The 26,609-nt window shown below is 37.5% G+C and overlaps 1 protein-coding gene across 3 annotated transcripts in view; it reads right to left on the bottom strand.

Moving 5' to 3' along the window:
* BMPR1A (bone morphogenetic protein receptor type 1A) overlaps positions 1-26,609 on the bottom strand; it is an 84,531-nt gene that overhangs the window by 15,200 nt on the left and 42,722 nt on the right. For all 3 annotated transcript variants that reach the window (XM_035330805.1, XM_035330806.1, XM_035330807.1), the window contains 2 exons: positions 10,700-10,906; positions 1,333-1,495 (listed from right to left, as the gene is read on the bottom strand). In XM_035330805.1, the coding sequence (XP_035186696.1) occupies positions 1,333-1,495; positions 10,700-10,766 (230 nt within the window). In that variant the 5' untranslated portion in view covers positions 10,767-10,906. The remainder of the gene's footprint in view (positions 1-1,332; positions 1,496-10,699; positions 10,907-26,609) is intronic.

The following is a 26,609-nucleotide window of genomic DNA, read 5'->3' as shown; positions in this document are numbered from 1 at the left end:
AAGCTGACAGCCACGAATAGAATTTGTTAATAAAAAAAAAGGCACATGTTTGATTTCTATAGAGGTTAAAAACCTCAACAAATGTTTTTAAGGAATCCCAAACCAATTCCCAAAGCCCGTGCTTTCCATACTTATAAAATTAAGATTTTATTTGCTCAAAATTCATTCATTCCCTCAACACACACATTAAAGAAAACAAAACCCCAAATACTTTTGTTTCCCAAAAACTGTTTAATTAAAGTCACTCAGATTTGACAAATGTAATTCCACAAAGTACCCTGCATATGTTCACTGCATAAGTATTACTAATTCTCTAACAGCTTTATTTCAGAATAATCATTCATATTGCCATTAGCCACTTCAGAGGCAAAAAAAAAAGTCTACCCCTACTTTATACACTAGAGGGCGATAAAAAGCAAAAAATAAATATCAAAAGGATTTTTAAAACAAAATACTGGATAATATCTGCGAATTTTCTAGGTGTAGAGTTACGTTTGTAAAACACTGCCTGTACTTGCATTTCAAAACTTTTCATCAGTGTTTGTTCCAGCTCCTTGGGTTCCACAAAAACTATATGCCAAACGACAGTTTTAGATACTTAATATGGTTTCAAGTAGAGTCAAATTACATTAGAAAGCAATACGCTTTCTATTACATACCTTTGGGTTAATTCTTAAGGAAGAACAGAGAGGGGCCTTAAACATGGAACATGGCCAATGAAGGAAAAAGGAAAAGGAAAAAGGGACATTTCAAGACATAAAAGTAAAAACATCTTGAGGCAGATAATCAGTACACAAGATTTGTAAGATACCTATGCCTATCCAAGTTAAAAGCTACCCAGATGTCCTATGTTCAGAGACTCCCTTCCTGTCTTTCCCTCACTCACCTCTACAATTAACATACACATAACAAGAACAATTCTCAGTAAATTGCTATGTAAAAAATAACATTGTCTTCTGAGTCCTATGTGAAGATACATTGGAAATATAAACAGGCATGCGGTCATATCAAAAGGTTTAGATTTGGGTCATCTAATACTCACCCAGTTACAAAATGCTACATACAGGTCATTAAAACCTTAGTCCTTCAAAGCAGCTGCTGGGGGCAAAATGGCTGGTTGCAAATGATTCTAAGATCCGGTTAAAGCAGTATTGTTTACATACAGATGATTGTGGATTTTAACTCTCAGCTTTCCGCAGAACTAGTCCGTTTCTAATCAAGTACAATCAAATCACCCAAGAGAACCTAAGTCAGCACACCAGAGATACCTCATGTTTTCATGAGCAAAAAGCCTCTTCCAAGAGCTTGTTCTATCCCGTATTCAATACTTACATGCACGTGTTATTAATAGCATCATCTGGACAATGTCCTGAGCAGTAGCACTTAAGAAACGGTAAGGTGTCTTCTGGAGCAAGTGTTACCCCATTTGCTTGTTTCTTCTGGTCAGGATTTGTCTTCATTCCAGTGCCATGCAGCATGCTGTCTAGATTTTGTCCTGGACATTTAAAAAATAAATATATATGTATATATATATATATATTTATACTTTTTGGCATCTCTGACAACTGATTAGGAAATTCAGAGGAAAAAAACACCACAACAGAATAATTTTATTATCAACTAATCATGCAAGATATCAGAACTCCCCTGAGATTACAGTAGAAATTCACGTTAATAACATTATTCTATAACTATCTAGATCATCCAGCCATAATCAATATAAACAGAAAGGATATTTTTCCTTTTTTTTGAGATGGGGTAGAAAAGTAGTGATACAAGACTGGTACCAATTTTCTGAAGAAAGCCATTCTCATTCCTGCGCTCAGAAAACCAAAATGCTGGCCGCTGGATAACCACAACAGTCTAATTTTATGCATGACCGAACATACTTAATATGCAATTTTGTAATTCTCTGAACTGAAGTCATTTTTTATGGATTCACAGTCTCACAGAAGACTAGTAATAAGTCCAAAATCTCTTGGGTTTTTTGATCTCTGCATGCATTAGTACTTCAAAACAGAGCTAAAGTAAATCTTGTTTGCAAATTAAATTTCAGTAAATGACATGAACATCCACACAAATGAGCTTTCAGAGAATAAAAATAGGGCTAAATAATGTTCCATGTAGTCTTCAATTTCTCAACATTAGTAGACTTGAGCATCGTTTATTCTAGTTCATATTATTAAAGTGCTTTTCTGAATGTAGGCATTCATAAGAAAAATACCATAATACCATCTGTCTACTTCTGAGGCAAGAACATCCAAAAAAAAAAAAAAAAAAAAAAAGGAACATTAACTGCCTCCTTGGGAAGATGCTTTGTGACCACTATGAGAGATGAGATTATCTTCATCCATTTCCTCCAGTTTTATCGCACATAATGTCACTGACAAAAAACCTCTTTCTATTCATTTCCTAACAGTATTCTTGGTACTTAAAGTCCCCAAAGTGTGAGCCAAATAAAGTCAGAAGAGTAGTGAACAGACTGTCACCTGCACTGACAAAATTTATAGTCAGTCTCTGTGGGATGCGTAGCAGGCAAGAGAAAAAAACAGCCACTTGGGACTGATGGAAGCTTTCAAGAATTCAGTTATTAATTCAGCAAGTGCAGGTACCTCAATACCTCTCAAAAAGATTTGCTACGATGACAACTTCCAATTTATCTACGAATTAAAGGTATTTTGGAGGATGCTCATGGTCTCTTTTAACAGATTTTTGTGTCTTCTTGTCAAACCCACTGAACACTAGCTGTAATAAAAACATTACCCTAATGTTGCACCTTGTCTGAAAGACTTGTACAGCTACCACCTTCTGCATGAGTCTGTTCTAATATCTGCTCTGTCATTCAGCCAAATGTGCAATTCAATATTTGTGAAATTTGATCATTTTTCTTTTTTCTAATTCTCTAATACAGTACACTGAGTGCACTGTCCTGATTCAGCCATTTCCCTGAAAGTACATTGTGTCTTCTTCAGATATAATTAAGAGTACATTCTAATTTACCTAAACGCTCAGACCACTAAGCCGTGTTTTATTTGAAATGTAGTTTTCAAACAGTACTTCAGGATCATCCAAGTTAAGTATCTCCAATATGTGCAAGTTGTTTTTAACACCGGACCTTCTTGTTAACTTTACATCAAGTTTACCTGTGCGATAGGTATTTCCAACTTAATAAAAAGAAAATTTTCATGTATGAAATGGCAACTCCTCCAAGGTCTGTCTACAGTTTTCTTCCCAGCAAAAACTGAAAAGCTCATTTTAATACTGTGCTGCAGACATTATACAACATTGTTTTCACATTTAACAGCTCCTTACCTGCTCAGAGAACAGGTAATTCCACTTAATATTTACTTAAAGGAAAAGCCACTGCCTATGTACAAATATTATCTTTCCTTCTAATTCTGTTGAACTACTGAAGTATCTTTCCTTGATTTAGGAACTAAATAGTTAATATTGTAAAAAAACTTTAACTTCAGGGACATTCCAGATGTTAAAGGCCCGAGTACTTTATGATCTACATCTCAAAGTCGCTCATTCATCTTCCTGCCCTGAACATGAAAAGCATTTTCTCAATTTGGTAGAAGAAAATATCAAGGAACCCTTAATGCATGGCTTTTCCTAGCTCAGAAGAGGAAGAGCAAAATGCTAAACTGCAGTTTGCAATAGATCCAGGCTAACATAACCTAAATCATTCTCCAGAGGTGGCGACAAAAAAATCTGTGAAGCACAACTTTTATTATTCACTGCCAGTGCAAAGGTACCATCTAACATTTTTATTTTATGACCAGTCTGGCATTTTTAAAGAAATGTTCTTCTTCTTAAACTAACACTGCAGCATGACTACATGTATACCACCCTTTAACAGAACATGTTAAGATGAAATTAATTTTTCCTCTTAATTCTTTAGGATGGATTACATAGCAAGTTTTATGAAAAATAAATACCCCCAAAAATCAATGCTAGATAACAGTATTTTCATATATCATCTTTGTATTTTGTACAGTCTATACAGGCAAAGATTTCTATTCAAAGCAAAAATACAACTTCATTATCTTTGAATGGGAAGGAAAAACAATACTCCATGGCAGCCTGCTTTCGTCTTACAGGCAGTATTTGAATTGCACAAAGCAAAAGAAAAAACATCACTTCCCTCTTCCATTTTTACTTTCTAAGAGGATAAAGAGACTCCTATTAAACAGTAAAGGCAATTCATTGAGTATCAACGGAAGGAAGACCAAGGAAAATATTGAGACTGTTTGGGATGACTTCACAAGAAGGTTAATAGCCCACAGCTAGTTTTCACTCCCCATTATATCCTTCACTGTGATACTACAATTCAGCCTCAGCAGTTCAAGTGTGATTAGTGCCCATCTTCAAGACGGTAGGTCTGAGGAGATGAATGGGGATAATAAGTTAGCTCCAAGGGGCAGACCAAGACCCAAAAGGGGGCACAAAGATATTTCATTGCCTTTTTTTCCTGGTTAATAGATACTGAGTAAACAAGCAAGAGTGAATGAAGGATATAATAAATACCACTTTGCTTCAGGAATCATGTGGCACTGTTGTGCCAGCACTCTTGTTATTGCCACACATTAAAGCTCTGCCTGTCAAACATTCACTCTGCTTTATCTTCCTCTGGGTAGCAGAAGACAGAGATAGAGGATTACATTTTAGAGATCTTGTGAAGCTACTTCACATTATAGTTTATGACTTCTTTTCCACTACACGTGCAGCTGTCAATCCTGTGGATGAGCTAAGAAACACACAAACCTTACAAAACTGAGAGGCTCTAAGCTACAAGTTAATACACAACACTTCAAAAAAAGTAACCAGAGATTTCAAGCACAGCAAAGCTCCTTTCTGCATTATTTTGTACCCTTTGCCCATAAATTGCAAAAGCCTGGTGGAGCTAAGCAATATACATTAGCAGCAAATGAACAGTCACACACTGGAGAACTTGGTCACAATTGTGGACCAATTTCAGCCTGTCTGTCCACCCTTGAGAATAATTCCATCATGTATCTTTTAAAACAGGAATTCCTCTATAGATGTTTTATCCCATTTCTAAAACTTACAACACTCAAATATCAGTGTGAGTTGGAGTGTTCTCTTTGTGGGCAACCACAGTGCCAAAGAAAGAGAAGCTGATGGAACTTCAGTGTCACTTGCTCCAGACCATCATGACATTGTCTCACGTGCACTGCATTCCTTCTAACAGATTTCTAGAAGAAAAGCGTGAACAACTGCTGCAGACAGGAAGATGTTAAAATGACTTTAGCACTAAACTTTTTTAAAATAAAACCAGTTTGTTTTTAAATAAAACCTGCCAATGCATCATACTCAGCCATTGATCAAAAACATCAATTATCCAAAGAACTTCTTATTCTGATCTTAGAAAAATATTAGACTGCAAGCGTATGTTAAGGAAGTACAGTATATATATATGGAATATATATATATTCCACACTAGGCTGGAAATGTAATTGAAAGCTTCAAACACTAATATGAAGATGGATAATCCTAAAAAGGTATTGAACAAGACAGTGAATTGCTATTAGCCACTGTGAACTGAGCTGCTACTCAATGCCAGGAGGCGTATGTCATTTGACCAAGTCTTCTGATCTAAGACAAGGTTTAATACAAAAAACAGTTAAGAAACACAGAGGACAAAAAGCGAAAGACAGCAATACAAAAGCCAAAATTATGCCTATAATTTCTTATTCAACTATATCACCTCTATCTCCACAAATAAAGTTTTAAGGCTAAAACTAGTAGCCTATAGCAGTCAAGTTCTTCAACTGCTTTCTGAATTCATAACGCTAAAGTTTTCCCCTGATTTGTTTAATGGAATTAATATAGACATATATAAAAAAAATGATTCTAAAATAAATTATCCTTAAATGGGATTTATCGTTGAAGAGCTATGCTATTCTAAACATTTTTTTTTTTTATGTTAGGAAGGCCTGGCTTATAAAAAAGAGATAACTTGAACTTTTTTATGATGCTGTTTTAAATTACTTTTTCTTGCTTCACGATGCAGATGCTGCAAATCATCTACTACAACAAGGACTTGTCACCTTTCTGCCTATAACAAGCTTTCACAATGACGTAACACGTACTGCTACATGAATTAAACCTTAGTACAACTGATACAGCTTGAAGAAAATATCAGTGTTTTCCATTAAAAAAACACTAATAAAGAAAAACAACACAAAGAGGTTTATGGATCCAAAGAAAACACCTTCAGTACTTCTATTAGGTCTGCGTCTGGCATTTTTACCCTAATTGTTCACATAGTGCTTTTTTTTTTTTTTTTTTTTTTTTTTTTTTGAATATATCAAGCCTGTGATCTCTAAAGACCAGGCACGTTAGAGGTAGCTCCATCTAGCAGAACTGGTTCCTGGGGGGGGGGGGGGGGAGACCAAAAATCACAGCAAGTTCCCAGCCTACTTGTTTAAAACCTTTCACTGCCACCCTCCAGCTACCCCAGGAGTTACACCTAGGTGCTCATCACTGAGAGGTAGCCCAGCAAACCCTAGCCTCTGGTCTCACTTCCCTGAAATGTCATTTCTGAAGAATGTTTGCTGCTCTTGTGCTTTAAATACAAGACATAAACAAGATTTTATTTGTAATTTACTTTAAAAAATATACACTACATTTCAATTTACATTAAATGTATTTTTAAAGAATAAAGTTACTCAAAACTATCATTAAGATTACAATATAGAAATATATAATCTCTTGGTAATCCATTAAAGTAACTTAATCAGCCAAATATTTAACAATAATTGACAAGTTTTCATTTATAATAATTTAACAAGTTTGTTGCCAATGTTTTAAAGAAAGATGTGGCCATTAATTGGGGAAACCATTGGTAAACAGAAGTAAGATATTTTTCAGCAATAAAACAGCTTCTGAAAACTCTAAATACCTTCCACAGATTTTAGAATATTTTTTTCAGATTACCGAACTTAAACACACAAACTATTCTACCTGAAATTCAAGAAGTGCATAAAAGTTACATGATTTTCTATATCAAAAAAAGAGGTACAATACTGAAACAAGCCCCAACAGATCTATTATCAGCTCACTAATGGACAATACCAACTTTAACAAGTCTTTTAATATTTAATACTGATACTACTTTAAAATTTAACTTCTAATAAACTTCTTCATGCATATTGAATGCAATTAATACCTCTTTGTAACTAATTTAAAAGGATTAAAATACTGGTCTCCTGCAGCACGTCTGAAGGACACACAAGAACATGATGATCCACATATGTAATATTACATCGTACTGTCAGGATACTGTATCAAAGTGCAAAACGTAGGAGAACACTTTTAATTGTATTTGAAGCTACTTGACCACTCCATTATACATATTGATTAGCTCTGCTCATCAGTGCACTGTAAAAACAAAGAATGCTGCTCTGAAGTAAAACTGGTTCTCTGAACTGAAAACCCGCACTAGTGGTAAGACAAAAGCATATTTACCACGGTACTTAATTGCCGGTGAAGCTGACGAACTCTTGCCTCAGATGAGCAGAAGCAGGTGGGTGACTATGTAAAGCAGTAGTGAGTGCAGAACAAATCACAGGCCTGAAGATATTGCAAAGGCCTTCCACAACGAGAAAGGAAATACAACGTTTTTTGCATTTTGTTTTTTTAACAGCTGTTACTCAACTTAGTTATCTGCTATCCAAATTGATTTTTGTGCATTTCTCTACTCATAGAAACCAGGGTAGCGTCCCATAAGCTGAAAAGAGGACCCAGTCCAAAAGGTGACTGCTGTGTTCCTCTGCTCCTTAGCACCAACAGCCTAACAGCAGCTGCTCCCCAGTAATTTCGTGGACTTGCCTGCTCTCTGCTTTTCTTGGAAGAATATTTTCACATCAATCAACACATGCAACCACTTGTTTTTTAGAAGTTACCTATTAAGGAATGTGTGTACATATACTTGCACGTACGCAGGCATTTGTTATCTACCCTTCTCTCAGGTCTCGGTAAGCCCTGAAGCTCCCACTGTTCTGAAGCAGCCTCCCATACAACTGAGCAAGCAAACCAGTAACCTTGGTACCAGTCCCTGAAAGCACATGTGCTCGATGTTTCCTTGTCTCCCTTCTTCTCTTTCTGTAAGTTACGCAGATTCTCTTCAATTCCTCCTATTGTGTGTTCTCCACCTCTGCTGGTTTCTATATGTACACTGATGCATTTTTGTAACATCTTGCAAGTATCTTCCCTGTCAACATTGTTCTTTTCACATTAGATTTCCTCTTTCCTATGAAAATTTCAAATACTTCGTAACTATCAACTTACACACACACCCCCAAACACAACTCCTCCAAGAATGCAATAAAAAGTGGAGAGACAACTTTTTCTTGCCACCCCTAGAAACCAAACATATTTCATGTGTTTGAAGACAAGCCCTTAGGCAAGTTGCATCAAAGAAACAACATTTCAGCTAGCTCAACTTTCCCAGGGCTTTCAGAACTTGCTCAGTATTGATTTGAAAGTCAGAGATATTCTTAAGAGTAATTCCTTCTTTAGAAGCTGAAATTTTATTTATGTTTTCCAGTGTATTTCAACTTAACTTAGTGAAATTTATTATTGTAACATACATTAGAAGGTACGCATTGAAGCACTGTTAAAATAGAGAATTAATCTAGTTCAATTTTAAGTTACTGTAATACCTACACGTTTATCTTATTTCTATTTGGGAAGTAAGAGAGAAACAATTTTGCTCCTTCAGTTGCTCCCAACCTTGAGTAAAATACTGAGTATTGACTATGCTAACAGGTAACAATTTCATTATAAAGAACAAAACAGATTTCCAACTTCTTCATTGGGAGAATCTGGTATCTCCTGCAAGAAGTAGCAAAACTGACTGATGAAACAAGCTCCATTGCAAATTGCTAAATCTGAAAATAACCTAGCGTGGAAGAGACCTCCAGAAAGCACCTGGTACCACACCAAAGAAGGACCAGCTTGGAAGTTAGACCAGGTTGCTCAGAGTCATTCCACTTGAGTTTTGGACAGCTCTAAGGACATGTGTGACACAAGTTTTCAGGCAGCCTGTTCTATGCTTGTTCACATTCACTGTGCATTCCCCGCCCCCCCCCCCCCGATTACTCCCCCCCAATTTTATTTATTGTGATTTGTTCTCGTTACCAATATAATTACCTCAGAGCTATCTCTAAATATCTGTTAATCCGAATTTTAACTATACTTAAACTATGCTATTTCTGTCTAAATAGATTGAGCTATTTCTTGCTAACTAAAGATTGTACATTCACAATGGGATGAGGGACCGGTACTGAGGATTTCCCTCTCCCAACCTAATGTAGCCAAGACTCTGAGATTCATGTTTATTTGTATTGCTGCATTCAACCTTGAAATCTTTGCTACAATCACAAAGCTTCAAATCAATACCCATACTCTTCTCAAGTCCTGAAATGTGTGCATACACACCCAAAAAGAAATGCAGCTTTAAATATCTTTAACAAACTGCAATTCTGGACAGCTCCAGGGAGAGGACTTGTGTTCCACAGAAGTTTAGCTGTGAACATGAGTGGGATGATACCAGAACAAGCTGACAGATAATCTGCCTTGCACAGAAGTGTTCATCATTTATTCGTTGCGCAGCTGACCAGCTCTCTCACAGTCAATTCTAGGTAAGAATCTTTCATGTCAGCGTTGGCGAACTGCACCCTCACCAAAAGCTAGGATCAACATGGGTAGACTAAGAGATTTCCATTGTTAATTTGAAATATCATTTATATTTACTGCTTGATCAAGTCTGGTAATCTGTGTAAATGCTTCTCCCCACCTAGTTTAGCAGCTGCAGCAGTTCCCAGATACAGGTTAATAAAATGGATTCACTGACATCATCCTAACAACCACTGATGGTATTCTCTTTGCACCCATCAGAAAAAAGTACAGCCAGTTTATTTTTTTCTCCACACAGAACTACTCACAACCTTTATACTTAAGCTTCAATTCCATTTAGAGTCAGAACAAGGTGACAGCTACTTTGGTCCGTCTACTCTGAATACATTTTCATTTAACCCAATTTGGGAAAGGAACGGAAGACCTAATGACAACTGTATGTCCAGGTTTTTTTTTTTGATAAGTGGTGATCAACAGACTCACAAATGAGTATTTTCACAAACTTAAAACCAGCCTCTTATGACCACTATGTAGTCCCACCTCATCCAATTGAGTAAGGACAAGCAATTTATTTAGATTACATAATGCCACACTATCTAGGGTGCTGGGAATGTTAGAAGGCATAGGGAATTCCACACTGCAATTTCTCCAATAGGTCAAGTATAAAAGGCTCAGACAGTTACAGGAAATTGCAATTCAGAAGGACACACCACAGAATTTCGTCAGTTCTGCTACTCACATAAGTTGCTCCAGAGAGTACTATGTATTTCTGTAACTATTCAAACATTTTCTAAACTAGACTTACTCCATGCTCTACCCTACAACCATATAACCACTATACTACAATGCTCCTTGTTTTTGTCAAGCTTCCGCATGGCATGTTAGGCAGACAAGCCACCTGACTGGCAAAGAATGGTCCTGGTGTTTAAACAGTTCATTATTAAAAACAACAACAACAACAAAAGCCACTGGAATACACATATTGCTCAGTTATAGATTAAAAATACACCTATTTCAGCTAGCAGATATTTACCTTGAACATGTAAAATGATAAGCAGGTAGGCTCCAAGCAATCGCTCACAAACTCTTAGTCGAGTCATTGTTCACTTTTAATCCTTCCTGTGCAAGGCAGCGGCCCTTCTGCTTGACAAACGTTGAGCTTAGTCTGTTCGGTGAAGCCTAATACAAGATTTGGTGCTTGACTGCAAAGATGATTTTGCAACTTTTTGAACTCTGTTTCCTGAAAGACACAGTAAAGCAAAATGTTAAGTCATTACTTGCATTTCTGAAAATAAGAAAAAAAAAACACATGATTCTTCATTGCACTGAGCATAACTAGGTTGCTTAAATAATTAAAACGGCATATATTTATTAAGGTTAATAATTGAAAACATTAGTTGTTTTTACCCTGAAATATACTTGGTAACAACCAGATCCACAGCATTTTTTTTTTAATGTTCAGATCAAAATTATTAAATTTGTTAACTCACTAGGTACAGCCATGTATTTTAGACACTTATACAGCTAACATTTAATAGATTAATGTGCAAAAGTTAATGTTTAAAACCTGTTTCCTTTACATGAGTTAAAGTTTATATTCATTGTTTTTCATAAGGAAGAATTCAGCAGGGCTATTTTCTAAAAGAACAACACATTTTGCTTCCAGCTGAAAAATGCTTGCAAAGAACATAGCAACAAAAACCCAGCCTCTCAGTTGGATGAAAACCAAATTTGTACTAAAATACTTAGTTCAGTTAACTAATTTACTTACAATGTTACTTTTAAAGATTTTGTACTATTTCAGAAGACAAACAACAAACAAACCTAATAACATTTAACATTGAATAATAATAAAAAATAAATTTCATTTAGTATCAATTGTATTCTAATCCCTCTTCTTGGAAACTAACATGTTATATAGTGTTTGCTGGAGAAGACAAAGTTAGTCCAATCCACAGCATCAACGAAAATTTGTTAATAATATGTTAACTCCAATTCAAAGTCCTGATATCTTTCCAGATTCCCAACTTTCATGTATATAACCCCCCTCCCAAAAAATTACACTATCATATGCACACATCATTTGCTCTGAAATTGAACAGAGTTGTTCTCATTCAGTGGATGAGCACACAGATAAGACAGTCAAATTGAAAAAAAAAATTACTTCTTTGGACCACAGTGGTCAAATATTACTCATCAATTCAGTGCATATTCGAGGTCACGTTCTGCTTAATAAACTTTTTACAGTGATTAACAAAGGAAACGTAATTAGACCTCAAAGGACTACAGAGCAGCTCACACACCTAAACAGTTAATCCAGCGATTTTGCAAGAGGAGGAGGAGGAGAACCCTGATTCTGCCTCTCTCTGGCCTCTTGTTTCGGTGGGCCTGACCCCCTGACCCCTGTCAGCCTGGCGCTGCTCATGAATGCAAACCCCTGCATTTGTGCAAGGATGTGCTGCAATTACTGCTGGTTGCCGCTTCCACCATAAATAACTCAATCTGTCTGATGGTAAGACCCGAGAACTTTTCATTTTAATTAGTGCTTCAGAGGCATTTGCCATGGAGGGAAATTAGCGGCAAAACCGGGAGGTGTCTGTCACTTCAATTGCGGCGGGGAAGGGGCACGCAGCCTCCGACCCGTGCCCTACTTTTCACACATCTCTGACTTCTCCCTAATGAAGCAACAAAGTGCTCGGGTGCTGGCAGCCGCGGGGCCTGCTTCGGACAGGCCGCCTCCAAGCTGCCGCGCTGCGCCCGGACACAACCGCAGTGGTGGTGTTTGCCATGAGGAAAGGCAGGTTGTCCTACGGTCGCGCCGTATTTACAACAAGATGCCTTGCAAACATCCCCCAGCACTCCTAGCTTCAAAATGAACTTCCTCTCCAGGCACAAATGAAAGCAATGTGGTAATGAAACTATTCTCTCTTCAGCATTTCACAATCAAAAGAAATATAACCAATTCCAACAGCTGAAAGGGAATGTCCTTCTAATTACAAAAATCTCAGGACAATGACATAAAACTATGTATTACTGCTGCAGTTCTTGTTTCAATTCTGATGAACTTCAATCCTCAATAAAACACATGCATGATATGAGTAGCCAACACCTTGTACATAGTTAAGCAAAGGTTTAATTTACAACACCATTTTTGCAGTCCATCAAGGAAAAAACCCTCTAATAATCTGATTAAAGTGCATTTAAAAATCATTTCTGCACTTCTTCATGCAAATTTCAGTAAGCACCACCTATTCTCACTGTCTTTCACATTTCAAGAGGAGTGTTCGAATCTTTCGGAAAAGTTTACATACCGGGTGACACAGTATGCTATCATAGCATCAGGAAAAATGGAAAAAAGACCATTTTAAGGCAATTCACTTCCAATTTCCTGGTGATTTTTGTTTTTGAGAAACAATACAAGATAGTCTTCAAAAAATTTTGTCCAACCCTGTAGGATGTAATGCTCTCAGCTTAGAACCCCTATTTTGTACCTTGATCCTCCTTTCACTAATAATTCACTTTTCAGAAGACAAATACATATAAATATATACATGAAAGTATATGTAATAAAATTACAACAGGAACAAGTTTTGTTTTAATTCCCCATTTAAAAATAACTCTAGTTTTAGAATGCTTATCACCACCTAAAAGAATACATCAAAAATGGAAACTAAAACCCAGCAGGACTGCAATTCCCTTCTGTTCCCTTGAAATGCATATATGATGGCGTCATGTTGTTACTTGAATTATCCTTCTTTAGCATCAAGCTTTCAAGCATCAGGTTTGCTGTTAGCCCTGCAGCTGCTTCAAGGCCTTGGTAGATGGGTGCTATGAATATTGCTGTACTCACAGCTGCAGTGACGATGTTTCATGGTGCGGCAGGGAAGCTTAAGCCACAAATTTAAAAACCAACCAACCAAACAACACAACAGATTTAGAATGAAGTGCCACAACACAAACTACATGAACAGTTCCTGTTCTATTGCCCACATTTCAGAAGCAATAAATGAATGTCAAAAACCTGATGTGGGCAGGCTGAGGCAGTTTTTTCAGTCACCACATTAACATTCTACAGAGCTTCTCTGCCACAGCTATCATACAATATTTGAGGTGTTTCTTATTCATCTTTCAAGCTGTTCTTCCTTTTTATGATTTCAGCTTCTGAGCTAAGCTATGACAATTAGTTCAACAGCCTATGTTGTTCCTTCTCAGGAGAGGAAACTAAAAATACTTAGTTTTTAACATTACCTGGCATTCTGATACAGCTATATAGTTCAACAGACTGAAAAAAAACAGACTAGTTGTTCTAACAAACACCATACCCCAAAGAGTGGTTGTTACGACCTTCATCTGAGAATATATTTCGTTAAAACAAGACAAAACAACAAAAAGTATATTTGACAGAACTGCAGGGGCCACAGCTGCACCTCTTCCAAGTTGTTCCTTGTTGATGGGAATCCAGAAGGACTGCAGCCATGCTGTAGCACACTAAGGTAAGCAATAGCTGGAATTTCTCCCAAAACTGCTTGATATTAATAGACTAGAATGACACAAATAAATGAACACTTCAAATGTGTTAAAGCACCAATTAACTGCTGGAACACTGGTCTGCCAACACAGTAATGCTGAAAAACTTCAAAACCACAAGCCAAACAGTTGATTTCAGTCTTCATTGTCTACTTTTTTCTGTTATAATCAAGAAGATGTATTCAACTGTAATCTTTCAGAAAGTAATTTATTCCTAAATCGTAAAGCCCGATTTGTCTACAGTATAATTTATTATCTTTCTTAGAAATATTTTATTGATGATAATGCTTTTGTTATTATAACTGTTTCTTTTTTTTTTTTGAAATTGGAACTCAGCTGTGAATTTATGAACCAGCGTGGGCATCTAGCCCTATGCTCTGTATGACTCCAAAAATAAGAAGCAAAAGTGCACAAGATTTGTTGTATGGTCTGAAATCATTTTAGAAGTAGGGAATCCAGTTGTAATTGTTCGTTAGAAGTGGCTCTGTAATATTTTTAACAGCATGATCCCCAAACCAAATGAGCCGCACTATCCCAGATTTTAATAAAGAATTATAGTGCTGATCATCACAACAAAGACAGTATTGTAAAAAGGGAATTTATCTTGTAAAAAGAGACTGTATCAAAAGAAATGGCAATCTCTAACTTCCCAAGAATTAGAACATTAAGTCCGTTTCAACACACAGGATATGTTTCAAAACATTTGCAGCAGTACATACAGTACCAAGTAAATCTATTTGGAAAAGCAAAACTGGAAAATATTAAATGTAGCCCCTATGTGTAATGGGGGCAAGATGTGGTTTAGGTAATTATAAACATGCTGCCTCAATCATACGTACAACTTTGAGGTCAAATGGAATGCCAGAGAAACTGGATTGTCAGTCTAAGCCAGCAACTTTTCTATTACAACTATTAGAGCTTTAGAAAACCTGATATGATGCTATAATTATTGATTTGCATGAAAAAATAACAGTAAAGAATTCACCACAGAGCAGACAATAAAGAGTTCTGAGAAAAGATTACAACTGCAGTTCAAACAACATTCAAAGACCTGGATTCAAGCTTACTTATCAACTTTCATTAGAGAACTAAACACAAGGAGTAGAACGTTGATAAGCCACACTGGTTAACATGAATAGTCAATTCAGTTGAGTGTTGTTTCTATGCAGGATTTCGATCACATGAAGAATCAAAGTATGGAATGGAATGAAATACAATGGCATGACAGAGGCGAAGTTAAACATATTAGGAAGAATTTCTTCTCTATGTAGCCTAGGAATTGGTGCACAGGAGATAGCTATAACCACGGACTTGAGTACACTAACCGAATACCTCATGTCACAGACACAGGTAAGATGTGGCTAGGAAACAGGCAAACACGACTCTAAGACTGTGCAGGAAAATTTTCCAGAGGAAACAGTAAAGCATGAACAGCACTGTACAAGAGACAACACAACTGATAAATTCAACGTATGCCTAGAAGGACTGATAATATTATCTGGAGAACAGGAAAACCCTATGAATGGAGACAAAAAAAAGATTAATAAAGTGAAAGTTGGCAAGGAAACGATTACACTTTGAAAACACAAAATATGAATAAACACATGGGAAGACGGGCAAGCATTTAATCTGAAGGAAACTACTGGCTCAACAATGGATTATTGTTATGGATTAGCCATTAAAGTCTGTTTAGATCAGAAATTAGAAGACAATTTCTACACCCTGGTTAGGTTTTAGGGAAGACTGTTAAATAGAGTCCAAAAACTTAATTTGTCTGTAGCTTATAAAGGCCACCATCTGATCTAGCTGCAGATGATACGAAATGAACAGACTGATCTGAGAGTCCTTCCAACTCTGTTCATATTTATAATATAGAAAGAGCTGTAGTTAACTTCAGTCAATTCCACAAGAAGTTTAAATGTAAGTTTCAGGTTCTGTACTGGCATAATTCTGTCAAATACTTGTACAGGCCTATTTTCCTCAGACTTTTGAAACAAATCTCTATTATTTTATTGCAAGGCATGCCTTCACAAACTATTTAAAAGTGTAAAACTTAAACATAGCTAGTGCAGAACTAGTTAAAATGCTTTTCAAATATGATATCTTAAAAATGAAGGTAAAACTGCTAAAATATATGAAGAAATCAGAGAGTCAACGGAGAAAAAAAAAAAAAAAAAAAAAAAAGCCAGTTGCCTATATGGCACCAACAAAAACTACTCCAAAGAAGACCCCATTTGTTTAGGTGCTACTCTGTGCAAGTCCACAAAAATAATTCTACTGAACTGCAGATTATATTACTCTAAAACTATTAGTGACTGCAAAATTTATAAGCTAAAAAGATTGTTTAAATTACTTCCATGTTCTTTTTCCCTACACAATCTGCTACAAGATTTGAAACATGAAATCAAGTGTGTGTGCATTATACACTCCTTGAGACTGAAATGAAGAATATATATCTCAGTTCTATGCAGAGGATATTTATAAATGTGTTTATAATGCACCTACTGCAATGGTGGATTTGTTCATTCAAAAACCATAAACCCTAACAACAATTACTTTCTGCAGCAGTGTTAACATTCTTAAGAAAGGACTTATTTGTGAGCAGCTGGAAGAGAAGTCACCAAAATCCATCCTGGACACTAACAGAAATCTTACAAAAGGAAGATTTCACACTGCTTGCAAGTAACGATGTGTGTATTACTGCAGACTTTAGAAAGCAAACTATTAAATTATGATATATCTGTCCGTTTCACAAACAAAGTTGTTAACCATGAAGAAATTAAAGCATAGCTGCTTTTTACCATGCCCAGCACAATTAGGTAATTGGGGACGCCACTCAATGGACTCCTGAATGCCCATCTTACTGTTATTCTGGAATTCCAATTAACTGCTACAAAGTTTCTGCCATTAAATTAACAGTAATGAAATTCACTAAACTTACTTTCCCAGTGCCATCAGGTATTCAGACATATCCTTGTGTGTTATAAACATGACGCATTCTGTTATTTGAACATATTCAAGCAGGATCTCACTACACAGTTTTTATTCATCTTGACCCAGTTTCCCTCGTTCAACTGCACCACTTTTGCGATTAGCTGGCTGGGAGCTTCTGCACTTAAGAGAAGCAGCAAGTGGACACCCAGGCTCCTTCCTACCACAGAAGGCATCCATTTCTGCTATTCTGCTAGGAGCTATCACCCTTAAATGGTTTTTAGTATCTGTTTATCGATTTTGCTAGTTCCTTACTGTCACGCCAGTCAATGCAAGTTGGAGAAAAAAAAAAAACATTAAAATAGTTACAAATTTCATATGTCACTATTGAAAACATTATGTGGTCATACTACACTGCCTATGAGACCTAGAATGTACTTTGGTTCTGAGCTGTGAGTATTTAATACAAACAAGTATTTAATACAAACAAGACACCTGAGGAAGGGAACATCCTTACACTACATTTAATTCCATTTAAAAATGCACACACGGACCTAAAGTCAGGGCCAGTACCTTCAGAAATACAAATGCTGTTATCAGAAGGTTTTCAACACGTAACATCCCTTTCAGCATTACAAAGATGACTAATGAATGTTTTAACAGCCTTACAGTGTTTTTTTTCCCTTAATTTAAGAACAATTGTTCATTAATCTATGTCAAAAAATCCCCAAACCAGAAAACTGACAGGGCAAACTTTATTACGCTTGGGTCGCATGGTGTTAGCCCATTGCTGTTACACTACTGGCCTTTGCCCAACGCGGAGAAGGAACCTCCTGGCCACCCCGGGTGTCCCAGTGAGGACGATCACGCAAACCCCCCAGTGCAGGGCGAGTTCTCCAGCACCGGGATTTTGGTTGGCGGTTGTGGCGCCCATTTTTTGTTTTGTGGAGGCTTTTCCTGGCAACTGCAGCCAGCCCACGGCCAGGCCTGTAACTGTCCGCAGCGGAGCTGAGCTGCGACACGCAACATGGCCTGGCTGCAGTGCAGTTACCACACAAAAAGCACTGCTCTGATGTCAGATTTGATGCAAAGAAGAAAACGCATCTGCGACGGGGTCGTTATGCCCCCCACTCCCCCATTAAATACTGAAAAACTGACTGGGAGCCCTCTCTGCTGCCCCTGTCCCCTCCCTGGATGCCTTCCCCTGGCGGTGGGCTTTCTGCAGACCCAGCGGGCCACCAGCTGCAGCGAGCAACACAGCCCCCGGCCGGCCCTCCCTGTGCAGCCGCGGGCGCCCGGCGAGGCTGCGCGCAGACTTCCTGGCTCCAGCACCATTGTCCGCATGGCTGCCCCCTGCCCCTCCGCAGCGGGGATTAGCATGGCGGAACCGGCTTCCCCTCGGTGGCCGGCCTGCTCCCCTCCAGAAGACCTACCCAAGAACACTGTTTGGGGTTTCTATTTTTTTTCCCCCTCCCTTCTCAGATTGTCTCCGTCAATCGTCTTTTCCTAGTCAAGACTTCCCAGAACCAAGCATGAAATAAAGTGCTCAATAACTGCTGCTGACAAGGCTCAGAAATACCCGGCTGCATAGAGTAGTAATTAGCAAGGTCACAGGAGTCAACTTGGCAACACTGCTCATAGAGCCTTTGCTCTTCACACTCAAGTGTGTGAAATCAACTGCTGTAATTTTACTTCTTATTTTAAAGGACATACTTCCCAAACACAGCGAGTAGCAAATAATTTCTAGGAGGAAGCAGCAAAATGGAGACCTTGAAGACGTTCCTTCTATTTATTCCTCAAGATGGAGTCTCAAGTTGAGAACAGGAGGGAGCTGACAGAAAGCGTTACTGACCAAAACCCCCAGCTGCTGGTAGCGACATCTTCAACACAGGAATCTCTGCTGCCTACCTGAAACTGCAAATACTTCTCCTCTGGTATCTGACCAAGACACCATGGTGTCCCTTGTAATGCCAATGACATGCAGCCAACATTAGAAAAAAGTCAGCAAAAGACTATTTCAGGAGAAGCAGACTACTTGCCTCAAACTGCATAAACTGTCAACACAAATACTTTTTTGTTAAGCTACCCTTAAGAGGTAATTGATGTCCAAATTAACTCACACATCATTTTGTGAACAAGATAAACATAGCAAACGCTACTTCATAAATAAGCCACATCATTTTTTAAATCATCAAATTCACTCCTCATCGCTATGGGAAAGAGAAAAAAAAATCTTTACTAATATTTCCTTAATACAAACACAAAAAGACAAAACTGACAAGTTCAACATCATCACAACTTGCTAATACAAAATGTGTATTGGCAAGGTAAGCCTTACTCCTCGTTTTCCTCACATGCTTGCCATGCCCATGGAAGCATAGCCTGCTGATAGGAGAAATTTTCAGGATAGCTGCTCTCACAAATCACTGTAGAAATGAAGCACAGTTATTCTCAAAAGCGCAGTCTCCATCAATCTTCCAAAGAGGCCTTTTAATAATTGCACAGGCTGAATAAGGAAGTGGTAGCTGCTGCTCCTTCAAACTCCTCTAACATAGATGGGCCAGGGGAATAAAAATATATATTTTTTTTAAAGTGCACTTAATACAGAAACAAGATTTTAGGTATGTACTTCACAAATGACATGTAACTCTCAAGTCCGCTATCCCTGTTAGTTACATTGCCCTTCTAACTTTAAATTGCTGAAACACGCCCTTTTAACCTCTTCTCATAATTCTCTTGAATTACACAAACAGTCAGCTAGCAGCCCTTCTGTCAGCCCTGAGCCTCGACACTCACCCTGGAAACTCACATTAGGGTATTTTTAAGAGGTTACAAGTTCCAGCCACAAAACATGAGGAGGTGACCACCTCCACAGTGAGGGCACAAGAAGTGAGCAAGCATTGTCGGTGGCAAGTCTAGCATAGCCTAAACCAGAATCACTGGCAGTTTAAATTAATATGCTGGGCTCTCAACAGCTGTGGTGATGAGCTGGCACATGCTCAATACTGCCTCGGAGGCACTGACCTTCAGCAAAAGAGCACGGTGGCTGTGGGGGTAGCAAACTCACAAGCCCTCACACCAGCAACTCCTGGGGCTTGCAAGGACAGCCCTGACACATACAAGGATGTTAACAAAGCTTCAGCAGGCGCAAGCAGAAAGGAGGGCAGGGGGTTAAACACCAAAATCCTTCTGAGAGCAAGCATTCTGTAATTACAACATCCATTATCTAACTTCATACTTTCCAAGTTCTATGCAGTTCTCAATAGCAGAGTGATAAAAGCTCATACACAAAGCATGCCATGCTCATGTACAGAGTTATTTCACAAATACTGGAGGTATTAAATTAGACGTCCATACTAAGAAAGTGCTTCCACAGTACAAATCTAGAATTAATTCTGTGCTACATTCACTTTCTACTTTTATCCCCCGTGCCTAGCTTTTAGTTGTGAAGTATGTAAGAAAGCATGACGGCTCTGGGAGAATTTTCCAGGACTGGATGAATGCAGCTGAGCCTCTCTGGCCCTGTTAGTATTCTAACAGGGTATTCTGCAAGGCTTGCTAAGATGAAAATGAGAGTTTAACCTTGATTTGCATTAAACTCTAAGTGCATTGTAGATTCGCTTGGTTAAATAACTAGAGTAACAACGTGTCACACGAACTACTCCTCATAAGTTTGAACAATGTACTTTCATCGAATATAGCTTCAAAGACATTTTTAAATCCAAACACTGTAATCTTTCAATAAGTAGACAATGACAGAGTTCAAAGGTAATGTTTATACTTCAACAATTATAGTCCCCTATTTCCTTTCAGTTAAGTGCTAAAGCAATACTGTTAGTTTTTTTCACACAAAATTCACTTAAAACAAACACACAAGTAGCACGACTAGAAAGCACAGTAAGATTAAAATATTTAAACTTACAGTTTAATAGTTTTATTATTAATATATTTCCCATTAGTACTCATGAGATTACATCACTTCTTTTTCTTAGTGCAATCAGGTTATTTTAAATATACCAGGAAAGGAGTTATTCCCCAGTCTTTCAAGATGACTTTCATGTAACCACCACATCCTGCCTTTTTCCACGTTACTTCTGTTAAGGCAATGACCACATTTAAGTCACGTAATCCTTCCACATCTCCACTATCAAAACCTTCTTTCTTTCATGATCCTTTATCTTTCACTGATCACCTCCTAGTTAGTGCACAAGTTACTTCATTTTTCAAGGATGAACATTAACCTCCCCATCCTTACACACACTTCAATGGTCCAGTACATTTGCACCACAAAAATAGTCCATAAGCATACTTGACTTTTTACTACCATTTTATACTGCACTAAAATAACTAGACACCTCTGTCTTATAAAACTGAAGTCGAGGTTTAACCTAAGCTCCCCTCCACCCCTGGCTTCAGTTATAAGTAAATAAGCTCTTTTCAGATAACACTATCAATATATAACACCCTATCAATAATTTATTTTTCTCTCTAAGTCAAAGAGCAGGAAGCAAGATTTATAGTTTGCTCAGAGACTGCCACAGTCCTTTAGAAACAAACAGAATACAAGACACAGCACTGGTTTTATTACTGGTCATTACAGACAATCTCACGCACCAGCTGTGTCATAAGCATCTGAACTTTCTGTTTTTACCAACTCCTGTGAAAGTGAGAGAAATTCATATTGTCTTACGCACGAAGTGCTCAACTTCCCCAAACCTGCAGCTACAGGATATAGAGGAACTATTGTCAAGGTGAAGAACTCCATAGAGGCCTCAATGATGAGAATATAAATCGAATCTACAAATGGGAAGGAAAAAAAGCCTTAATAAGGCATAAAGGAAAAGAAGAGTGGAATCACTGCGATGATGATGATATTGGTTGTCAAACTACTATTTTCAACACTCAATGTAAACATTAAAAAAAAAAACACACCAAAAAAACAAAAACAACAACAACAAAAATCCCTCAGAGCATTCCTAGCAAATAAATATTTTGTTGTTGACAGATCCAGATACACATATCGGAAATATTTAAGATCCAATCTCCTAATTCTTTCTTCTTTGTTTTCATTCTTGGTTTTCTTTCTTTACAGCAAGATCACGTATTGGCATCCCCTGGTAAGGTGAAGCAGAGAGCAACCCCCACTTTAACTTCATGGTGGCTTAGCTGTACCAGTGACCTTCAGTATAATTGTCTAAGAGTTGAGGGTCACCAGCCTCCACCCCTCTCACCTGCAAAACTTAAAAGACATTCTTCATGTCTCAAACACCAGGCTGAGCCACTGGGGCAGGTCTGTCTGGTAACAGGTCCTTCTTTCATTACAGCTGACTAGAGCAAGTATGACAGATGCAATGCAAAAATTAAGTATTACTGGCAGAACTCAACTTGCTGCTGGAAAGAACCATGTATGAACCCAATCCATAACCTGTGTTTGCATCGAGTGTCTGTGACACAACAGTTGCGTGCAAGCACTCCACAGGACTGCTGGATAAAAGAATGCTCAAGCACATGATCCTTGTCAAGCAATTCATACTGACTTTCAAGTAAAACACAGCTTGCTTGTGCATCATGAAATAGCCCCAAATCCTGTTCTTTCAATATATATATTTCCTCCCATCTCTACCACTTGAAATCCTGCAAGTGCTTAACAGATCTAAAAGATACTTTATATCAAGAAGTCTAACAAAGTGTACCCCTGATTTCTGAATTTATTCACATTCTCAAGATAGAAACTAAAAAAGACAATTCTCATGCAAAACAAAATTACTTTAACTGCTTTAAGAAGTTGTCAGCAGATTCCTCTTTCCTGCTCATAATTTTATAAGTGAAGTAACTTCAGAAGCAACTTTCTGAGGGCTCAAAAAAAGAGCACAAGTGTATTCATTTGTTAGTAGAACAAAACAGTACGGATTATTTCTGCCTCTCAAATGGCGCAGGTTCATTAGCAGTGCTCTTTGAACTTTCTAGATTATAAAATTGCATCAATGTTTGTAAATTGTTTTGGGTGTGGTCCACAAAGAGGTGACAAGGGAAAGGATGAAACTAGGTAAAAACTTATGTTTCGCGACTGGTTACTGTGACTTAATGTAACCATACAATAATGTAACCAGAATTAAGACTGATTAGTCAATTTAAATCTGTGAAGGGAAAAGAAAGGGTTACAGGAAAACCTCAATGAATTGAAGAAGTTTTTATCGTGATTTGAAGAGTGTAAGGAATTATTTTTGGCAAAAAGAAAAGGGACAGAAAAAGTCATCATTACGGAACCATCTCTAGCAAATGCAGCACAGTATCTTGTAATGACCAATCCTTTGTCACTTCCCCAGTATTTTTCCATTCCTTTTTTTTTCTGTGACAGTTTTTAAACACTTAAGAAGAGTACAGAAAACAAAATCAGTAAATGAAACACTGTGGTATTACTACACAGCTCCACTGCAATATTTTTACACACCTCTACTGAAGAGGCAGATTAGTCCTATTACCTTACCGTGTCCTTAGGAGGTCAAGAAGCAGTGGTTTGGGCAAGAGTATAAAACCCAGAGAACAGTTAGAATGCTTTTTGTCCAGATGTCCCACTTCATTCATTTCTTCTGCTGCAAAACGTACCCATAACATCAATATCCACAGAGGCATCTACTCATCATGAATTTACCCATCTACCCCTTTAAATCCATGCAAAATTTTAGTCTCTACAACAGTTTGCAATAACTGAATACCACTGCATAGCTCTGCCCTACATTTTAAAACAAAAACTCACTAACCTGGAAACTGATCATTAATACTAACACCTTCACAAATGTTCTTGATAAGCAATCAATTGGCTGCCACAAAGTACATGAACACGCCTTATCGAAACTCCAGTTTGACAAGAAAACTGTACAACTTCTTCCCTAATGCTTAGAACCATTCTACTACTCACCTCCCCTGGGACAGCGTATGACACAGAGCAAGCTATTTTTGTTTATCCACTCTACCAGAAGCACAGTTTTAGTATTGTTGATATTCTGGCACAGAGAAGAAGCACAGCATAATTGAAGGCATGCCTCCCAGATCACAGATGTATAAATGCATCACACGCCATATTAGAACTGCTCTGCTTAGATCTGACATTCAAGCATTTGTACATAAGCAGAATTATTTTTCAAAAGCTTTATTTTTAATCGTGACTTTCTCCTCATCCTTCAGTTTCAACCTGAGTTACAATTTCAACCTGAGTTACATAACTAGCTTCTTCTTCTTTGAGGGGGTGAATTGTCAAAGTATCTGTTTGCCCACTGGGACAAATGTTTCATTTTTTTGAAGAATTCATTTCGGCTGGTCAACGGATCAGCTGTAAAATTGACAGATACATTAACATATTCAAAAGTAACGCAAGACCAAGGCATCAGAAAATGTGCTCACTTTTGAGCGTATAGTTCACTTCATGTGGGATTTTGAATTTCTAATAAATCCCACCACTGGTACCAACAAGGTCAGTCACTCTTGCAAGTTCAAAAATTTTTAAAAATCTTTTCAGGTGCCTTTTTTTTTTTTTTTTTTTTTTTTTTTTAAGTTCCAGTCACTGAAAGAGTATGCTTTATTTTTGTGAGACTTTATGCCCACAGCAGGTTACAGCTACTGTTAATCTGAAAGCTTTTCATATGCTTTACCTGACAACTGAAGCAAACCATCCTTTTTCAAAAACTAGCAATTTCAAGCTACGTGTCTGAATAAGTAGCAGTATTTGAACACCTTGGAGGATCTTCTGCTCAACTTCACTGTTGAAACTGATCATCTCATGACCCCTCTAGCACTACCCTGTCTCCAACAGATTTGCATTTTCTATTAGTGTGACCAACTGCAGACCTTTAAAACCTGGGTGTACGATGCCCTGTATCTATCAGAACATGGAATAATCCATGCAAGATAACTTCCTCATTACTGTAAGCAAGCCGCAGCTTCCAGGAAGCTTAGACTAAAAAAAGCATTGAACCTCTGTTTTTTTTCTGAAATCTGTACACAAAACACATAAATATAGGCAAAAACTTATGCCCTGCTCCTGCCTCCCTCCATGCATTTGCTCACCCACATGATTATTCTTGTAATATAATATTACAAGAGGACTGTGTAAAACCAAGACCTTGGCTCTAAATCAGCGGTCCGACTTGTGTACTCATGTCACAGAAGATAAGGCCATCCACTTGGTCACCTTTCTGCACGCACTGGAGGTGGCAATAGCTAGACTCACAGGAAGGGACAGGTATTGGCTGGTTCTGGCAGGTCACTCACTCTTCACCAAGGCGACATAGGCTCCCACAGATCTCCAAACGCAGCTCTGCCATCACTTTTCTGAAACTTGGCAGTAAGGACTTCGATGTCTACGTCTCTATTTCTTATCTATTGTAATGTTTTAATATTTTACAGCCACCTGCCTTACTACTTTGATTAAGTAAATGCCTACTGTGACAACATTGAACTTGTACTGGTGAAGACAGCAGGGCTTGCCTCATTTCCACTAAATCAAATATTTGTTTGCTCATCCTACCTGAATAGGTACGTTTTCCTTCCTTAAGTTTACACTAAATAGATCAAGTAACCTTTTCCTTCATCGTCAGTCATTCTAGAGTTGCGTACTTCCTTTATTTTTCCCCAAATTATATAATCTTGCATTTTTCGTGTTAGCTTGCTCTCAAAATTATTAAGAAATGCAGCTAAATTAGTATTACCTTTTGGCAGACAGCCACCTCATAGGCCTTTTTTTGTTTGTTTCCCTTTTTCAAACTATTCCATTATGAAAACTGAGTATTTTTATTCCATTTTCTTACTCAGTTATAAACAAGCAGAAGTGGCGTAGAATCTATAGCTGCCACGCGCACTGGCAACCACAGCGGCTCACCCAACAGCTGAACCAGTGTTTTACATCTGTTTTTCCATATACACACACATCCTAATATTTGGTTCATGTTATTAGAAGTAACTACTGCCATAATCACAAGTCACTTCAACAAAATGTGCATGGAGTAACTTTTTTTTTTTTTGGAGTAACTTGCGCCATCAACAGACAATTCTCCATTCGATGTATTATCAGATGATCCTGTTTCTAAAAATATCAATATATTTAAACTAAATGGCATATGACTAACCAAGCCATGAATATTTACTGCCTATTATTATTCAGATTGTTATTAGATTATATTCCAATCTAGGTATTTTAACAAAGAGAAATTTCAAAATATAATATTTATGTTTTAAAATAATGCAATTACTCAAAATCCTTAAATCCTGTACTGTGTTGTAAGCAAAGAATATTATTTTAAGGACATGATAAAAATATGCCTTCTTTACCAAGATGTGTCTACAGTTCACGTGTAATATTTTAAAGGATATCATATGTTTACATTAGAAATGAGGAAACTAGTAATTCCCTATCACTTTTTTTTTTTCTTTTGGACGTTAAGGATATTATATAAGGACCCTTATCTAAAATAACCTTAGATTTTGCTATG

This window comes from Oxyura jamaicensis, chromosome 6 (assembly GCF_011077185.1).
Source record: "Oxyura jamaicensis isolate SHBP4307 breed ruddy duck chromosome 6, BPBGC_Ojam_1.0, whole genome shotgun sequence".
Taxonomy (NCBI): domain Eukaryota; kingdom Metazoa; phylum Chordata; class Aves; order Anseriformes; family Anatidae; genus Oxyura; species Oxyura jamaicensis.
Note: the sequence above shows the minus strand (reverse complement) of the source record. Positions and strands in the feature narration are given on the sequence as shown.